Source organism: Chrysemys picta, chromosome 11, assembly GCF_011386835.1.
Source record: "Chrysemys picta bellii isolate R12L10 chromosome 11, ASM1138683v2, whole genome shotgun sequence".
NCBI classification, from domain to species: domain Eukaryota; kingdom Metazoa; phylum Chordata; order Testudines; family Emydidae; genus Chrysemys; species Chrysemys picta.
The window spans coordinates 46004123-46011384 of NC_088801.1; the positions used below are offsets into that span (position 1 = coordinate 46004123).

General features: G+C 42.2%; 1 protein-coding gene across 1 annotated transcript; it reads right to left on the reverse strand.

Annotated features, from left to right (window-relative positions):
* Positions 1–1695: 1695 nt before the first annotated feature.
* Positions 1696–5690, reverse strand: NEUROD1 (neuronal differentiation 1). The gene is made up of 2 exons (XM_005306556.4): positions 5539–5690; positions 1696–4186 (listed from the first exon to the last, which is right to left on the reverse strand). The coding sequence occupies exon 2, from the start codon at positions 4174–4176 to the stop codon at positions 3103–3105; it is 1074 nt and encodes a 357-aa protein (XP_005306613.1). The 5' UTR covers positions 4177–4186; positions 5539–5690; the 3' UTR covers positions 1696–3102.
* Positions 5691–7262: the final 1572 nt, after the last annotated feature.

Genomic DNA, 7262 nt, shown 5'->3' on the forward strand with positions numbered 1-7262 from the left:
CACTTTATCCAACTACAGCCAAATGAAATCAAGCTAATGCAAAGTGAATCAGCTAGCCTAGCAATTAACTTTCAATGTGTTTGTTTTTAGGCCAAAAGACTGGCAATAAACACATTGCAAATTTTAATATGGTTTTGGTTCTTTGATTTTTGTTTTTACAATAAAGCACCTTTTGAAATAGAAGATAATAATATGATCTGCTATGTGACCTTGGGCAAGTCACTTGACTTCTTTAGGGGGGAGGGATAGCCCAGTGGTTTGAGCATTGGCCTCCTAAACACAAGGTTGTGAGTTCAATCCTTGACGGGGGTATTTAGGGAACTGGGGTAAAAATTGGTCTGGGGATTGGTTCTTCTTTGAGCAGGGGGTTGGACTAGATGACCTCCTGAGGTCCCTCCCAACCCTGATATTCTATGATCAGACCTGCGAAGTTTTGCTCATTCATTTGGGGTTCGTTTTAAGGCACTTTATAAAGTATCTCCCACTTGTGAAGAAGGACTTTGTACAATGTGTTTCAAGGAGAAGTTTTAAGGTCACTCATTTCATTTGCACCAGTCTGTGATAGACCTGTTGATAATTTCATTTCTAGATTGTTCATGGCCATTAGATTATTCAGATTTCCTGGGCAATTTGTGTCTGTAGGTTTCTACAGCCCCAGAAGGCCACTGAAGATTAAAAATTAAAGGACCACATGTTTCATGTCTCGAAAGAAGGGGAACAGTGCCTAGTGAATTGGTAGTGTCAGAATCATGGCCTTGGTTAGAGAAAAAAAACCCTGTGCAGCTGCTAAGGAGAAGAATGAAAGCACTGCTGAGGGATGGGGAGAAGGGATGGTGCCAAAATACTATTCTCCAGATACTTCATTCTTAGCCACCACCTCTATGGCGGAGGTGAGCGCCAAGACTTTTCAGAATGGAGCGAGCAATTAGTTATAGCGACTTCTGAGCTGGGACCAAACTCAGGAATGGTTCAAGAGAGGTACAGCCTCTAAGAGGCGGAGTCCTGGGGAGCCAATCCTAGGCTAGTACCTGCTGCCGGGAAAAGACTCTGGCTGAGAAACAATCTCATGAACAAATAGTTGGATCTTAAATGGTCAATTCTTCCTATATTGTGGGCAAACAACTTTGGATAACTCGCTTTTTATGTACCACTTAGGGAATCCTTAATGAGTCAGAATTAATCCTTTAATGACCGGTTCGCTTTAACTACGTTAGTGATTGCTGAATCACTTTCTATTCGAAAATAATGGCTAAAATGTATACTTTCCCACAGTGCTCTCACTGAGCACCAGGACAATTTGCAAGTATTAAAAATCAAGAGAAGATGGAGACACGAAGACGCTTCCTGAAGTTTAAAGAAATCCATTCCAACTCTCAGCCCTGCTGTGCTGTGACAAGGATTAAAAAATCGAGAGTAGAGGCAAATTTTGCAAGTTCTTGGTAGCCCACAAATGTTAACACTTTTGTCTTTTTTTTTTAATGAGACGGGTCACATCAGTCACAAAGAGTACACAAAAGTCAAAACCAGCAACCTGAAGCTGAAAACTCAAATTCAGCCGTCTCCATATTACTCACAAATTTGTACTACATTTCTATTTACATCCTTTGAAATTAAACAGACCAACAATACAAAATAATGTAGTTTTGCACTAAACAAAACAAAACAAAAAATAAAAACAAAGAAAGAATCCAGTCCTTTGTTTTTGAGTCCGTTTTATTCTACAAATAATAAATGTTGCATCTTTCATGAGCTATCCAAGTAAAACAATAATCCCATAGGAATTACTTACACTAAGAAAAAAATCACATATAAAGAGAAATGCAACATTCGATCAAATGTCCAATACTATGTTGTTGCAAATGGATGGATGTTTCTAAAATCCCAGTGTGCATTACATCATAATATACAGGATTACAAACAAAATTACAGTACAGATTGATTCCAGTTGAACCAGCATTACATTTCAGACAGCACTTATTCTGGACTGCATTGTACATGCAATAGCTATTGTTCTAATTACGGGTTAAATGGTTTGAATTTGTTTTAAGCTACTGTACTAATTGACTACAATAGGTATATAGCCCAACATTAACTCCTGATTAGTTTTAGGCTCCAATTCATAAGAGTATGTGACAAACCACCGATTGTGTGAATATGTATAAAATCATGCATTTATATTGTCTGGAAACGTTACTATTTTCAAGTTCTCTTCAAAATTACGGGATGCAAAGGGGTTCAAAGACTAAAAAGAAACAGTGCAAATTGTATATGATAGTCAAGCAGCTTTTGATTATAGAAGGGTGTTGGCATTTGCTTATAATATTTATATACAAGTTTGTGCAAGTAATGTGTTGGATTGATATGTTCTAATAGAAAATAAGTATTTCGTTCTTCTATCCTCTCAAGAATTAGGGATCTGGTTCTAATTGTAACGGGGGAAATAATTTCATGGGAAAAAAATTGCCAGGACTGTGCATTTTGTTAACGATTTGAAAAGAAAGAAGTGCTAAGGCAACATAACTTTTCTAAGCACTTTTCTGCTGGTTTAAATTAGTTAAATTATTTTGTATAAATTAGATATAATTCTACTTTTCCGATATGTATAAAAATTGATGAAGCTGCATGGTTTAAAATAGGAAATCCACGTTATAAAAAGTCATTAAAAATTCTGTACAAAATCACAACAAAATAATTCAGCATGGGAAAGGTAACAAGTAGTAAAATGTTGGTTGAAAAATATAGATTTATATATATTTTGTAATTGGCCCATTACTAGTTTAAAAATTGCATAGATCCTAATTATTGCTTGTGATTTTGTTATCCCGATCAGATAATTAAAACGATCTGAATACCCCTACACCAAATTTACAGTGTAGTTTTCAAGAGCTTTTAGAAAATAATACAGAAGGTGAACAGGAACTTTGCATCCCAGTTTCACCTAAAGGCAGAAACGACAATAAATACATATATCACTTGAATCTTGGAGTATTTGCACTTCGTAGCAGTGGTACCCAAAGGGCTGCCCTTTGTAAACAAGTCAGTCACTGTACGCACAGTCGATTTGTTTCCTTCTCTGTCATGACGCTGATGCGCCTTGAAGGGTTAATCGTGAAAGATGGCATTGAGCTGGGCACTCATGACTCGTTCGTGATGGGAATGGCTCTCATAGGGCATAATGTTGTCTATGGGGATCTCACAGCGAGAGGCAGAGCCAGAGAAGATTGATCCGTGGCCTGAGGCTCCTGCCAGAGTAGCTGCGGGATAGTGCATGGTAAAGGCATAATTTTTATCAAACTCGTTGGAAGGTTCATGTTTGAAAGAGAAGTTTCCATTGATGCTGAGGGGCGGGCTGAGGGGTCCGTCAAAGGAAGGGCTGGTGCAATCAGTGAGGGTGCTTTCAAAAAATGGCTCCAGAGCAGCCCCAAACGAGTGCGGAGGCTTCACGTGGAAGATATGGGAGCTGTCCATGGTGCCATAGGGCGGACTGGGAAGACCCGGGGACTGGTAGGCGTAAGGGTGCACTGGGAAGGAAGCACTGGCCGGCTGCATATGGGGCGGCATGTCTTGGTTCTGCTCGGGAAGGAAAGTCCTGGGGTTGAGCTGGAGGCAGCCGGCTACTAAGTTGGTAGTGGGTTGGGACAACCCCTTGCACAGGGTCTGTACAAATGAAACGAGGTCCGGGCTCTTGCCGGAGCGCAGGATCTCGGAGAGCGCCCAGATATAGTTCTTGGCCAAGCGCAGGGTCTCGATCTTGGAGAGTTTCTGCGTTTTGGAGTAACAGGGCACCACCTTGCGCAAGTTGTCTAGAGCCGCGTTCAGCCCGTGCATGCGATTCCGCTCCCGGGCATTAGCCTTCATGCGCCTCAGCTTGAACCTCTCCATGCGCGCCTTAGTCATCTTCTTCTTCTTGGGACCCCGTCTTTTAGGCTTTTGGTCATCGTCTTCTTCCTCTTCCTCTTCTTCCTCCTCTTCCTCTAAGTCGTCGTCTTCATCCTCCTCCTCGCCGTTTCTCAGCGAGTCCTCTTCGGTCTCGGCTTGCATGGCTTCGAGATCCTCCTCCTTCTTATCCACCTCGTGTTCCTCGTCCTGAGAGCTGAGGCACTCATCTGTCCAGCTCGGGGGACCCTGGGGCTGGGGCTCCCCCATCAGCCCGCTCTCGCTGTATGATTTGGTCATTTTTGAAGTCCTACATTTAAGAGGGGACAAAAAGAGAAGAAACACTTTAAACAGAAGAAACACAACCCTCCTCCCACAGCCCTCCCTCTCTCTTTCCATATATACAAAATGTGTGTGTGTGTGTGTGTGTGTGTGTGTACAAAGGCATTATGTTTTCCCAAAAATAAGACATTAAACTTTTAATTGTGCCTGCGCTTCTCGCTTATAATTGATGTATTTATGTCCCAATGCCATTATGTAACTTGCTAATATTAGCGGGGAATATAAATTGATGATGCAGAAGAAAATGTGATTGACACAATCGGAGTACGTGAAGCAGTTTTGTGAATGTTTGCAGATTCTACGGGGAAAAGTTGTAAACAAAGATCCAGTAATCACAGGTTTTATTCATTTTCTTGCTCTCCTTTTCTTCCCACCGCCTCCCTATAGTAGCTACAATCCCCCCCCCCCCAGCCCCCCGCGTACTATAGCCAGAATGCAACCTCCAGAACTGTTCAGAGCCAAGCAAGGCTCAGCTCTCCAGATGGGGGATCAGGTGTGACACTTTCTCTAAAAAACTGTCCACCTGAAAACTACTTGTTCCCTCCATTTCAGGATTCTCAAAGTTCTGCTGAACCCTTTCACAAAAAGGTGAAAACAAGTATCATTCGCAGAACGGCAGTGCTCCATGCTGGCAAAGTCTCTGCTGAGGTGAATACAAGGGCTTCAGTGCAAGAGCTGAATTAGTGCATTGCTGTGAGTGGCGTCTGAAGCCTTTGGTATCTCCGACACTGTAACAGGTAGCAGCTCTTGCAGTTCCTTCTCGCTTTTCTCTCTCCTCTCCAAACTCTTCGCCACTTACCTACCTCCAAGCCCGATTTACACTACAGCAGCTTTACCATAAATTGCAGCAGTATTTCTTCCAACGTCTTCTCCCAACAACCCTTTCTGCGTATGGGAAATAATACCCTTCTCATTCAAACCTTTGGACCATCGATTCCATTCTATAATTAACTCGCCGTATTCCCTCTGTCCCTCACCCCCCCCCCCAAATATAAGTGGTAAATTACAAAATAGACAGAAAACAATGATATTCAGACCAAATGTACACTGGGGTTTGAGGAAGAGGAGGAGTACTAGCTAAATATGTGAAAAAGTTAATCGGGGGTGGGGGTTAAACCCCCGGCTCCCATAATCGCAACCTGTGGAAATAATGTCTTAGAATGAAACACACTGAGATACTGGGGCATTAAACTGTTTCCGTTGTAGGCAGATTAAAAACTACATTAAACACTCACACATTGTATATCTCTAGCTAGATACAGCTGCAGGTATCTGTGCTGAAATTCTGTTTCGGAGGAGGAAATCGGGGGTTATAATTACCTTCTTTTTTTTTAATGTCTCCTTTGCAGCGATGGTCTCATAACCCTGTTACTCCTGGAGAGCTCTCTTGTGTGAGGGTGTTTTCTCTTTTTTCTAGGGGCTGGGTGCAGGGCGCGCAGGTTATATAGCGGGGCCAGTGATGCTAAAGGAGAGGGAGGGGTAAAGGGGATCTAGGCGCTCCCCCTTAATAGCCTACAGCGCCTGCGCCCCTGGTGCTGCCTGGTAAACCCCTCCTCCCTCCTCTTTCCCCTCCTCTCTCAGCTTTCCCCGGCACGCGCCATATGGTAGTCCACGTCAAGCAAAGGGTCCGGGCTTCTCACGTGACCTGCCCATTTGTATTCAGCGGAGCTCTCGATTCCATCCCTTTGTGGCCAAAAGAAAGTGGCCATCTGTCGCCAGTGAGAGACTCTGCGGACCTGTTTGTACCCGCAGGAGAGATTAACCCTTTCGCCGCTGGGGAGGGGAGCACTTTCCTGGCGCTGCTGTTGTTGCTCTGGGATTTGTGTGTTGTTTTTTAAGAGAAGAAATTTCCAGTAGAGTTGGTTAGCAGGGACGGGGAACAGATCCACTGAGGTTTCAGCATGTACATATCCTCTTTTCACGGTAATTGTTACTATCTCCTAGTCTGGTGTCTTCTCTCCCACTCCTCACCTCTGCCCCGAGAGTGGGCGTTTGCAATTTCTCCACTTTCCCAATGAAGGCACCTTTTAGCATTTTCCTCCCGTAGTGTATTTGTTTTCCTCACTGGAAACACAGCTGAGCAACTTTTAAAGATCTTTTAGACATTAAATGTCAATTATTGCAATGTCACACTCACCTAAACAACTCAAAAACTGATTTCCTGCAGACCAGAAATTCCTCTCAGGCACTTTTCATCCAGTCCTGTGCGCTTGTTCACACCCCACACAGATTCACACAAACACACATATTAATGATATATTTCACTATCGGAGTATCATTGCCTTCGGTTATCATCCATGCATATATTTTTTTATCTATATAAAATACCATGTGCTAGGTCGGGTTGTACATATCCTTGAAAGTATTACACAGTCTCCTTTGTATGTGTCATGAATCAAGCTTTGCACGTTTAAATAGAATTTAACTTTATCACCAGAAAATGAAAATCTTTTAAAGATGTAGGTAAAGTAAATGTTATACCTAGGGACCAGTGAGCGTTTCTATTAATACTTTATCAGAATGGGTCTTGCTTTATTGGTTATTTGGGGAAGAATGATAGGCTGTTTAGTTATAGTTTGAAAGCGATGTTAGGTGCCTTCTCACTATTCAGTAGCTCAAGTGCAAATCTGTAATATGAAAACAAGAGCAGCGTGTTGTGCTCTCCTTTTCAGACCCCTTTATTAATGCATCCACTTCAACGGAAGGCTAAGAAAATAGTTAATATGTATAGATCTTCACATTTAAATTAGGATTCAAGATGAAGAATTAAGGTGTTATGCGTCGATGAAGCTGTCGAGTCTTGATGTTTGGTAATCTTAACAGAATCGGACAGCTCTTTCTATGGTTTGGAGTTTGTGATGCATACTTTCCTCCCATTTCTGCTCGAAATTAATCCCCTTCTTTAAAAATCAATTGTCAACATTGTATTTTAAAAGACCATTTATAGGCAATTACTCTAAAAGACTTTAAACAGATCTCTTGAGTTCGCAAACATTGCCAAGTTTCATAGGGATGCATTTTAACAAGGAAGTATCCTGGCTTGC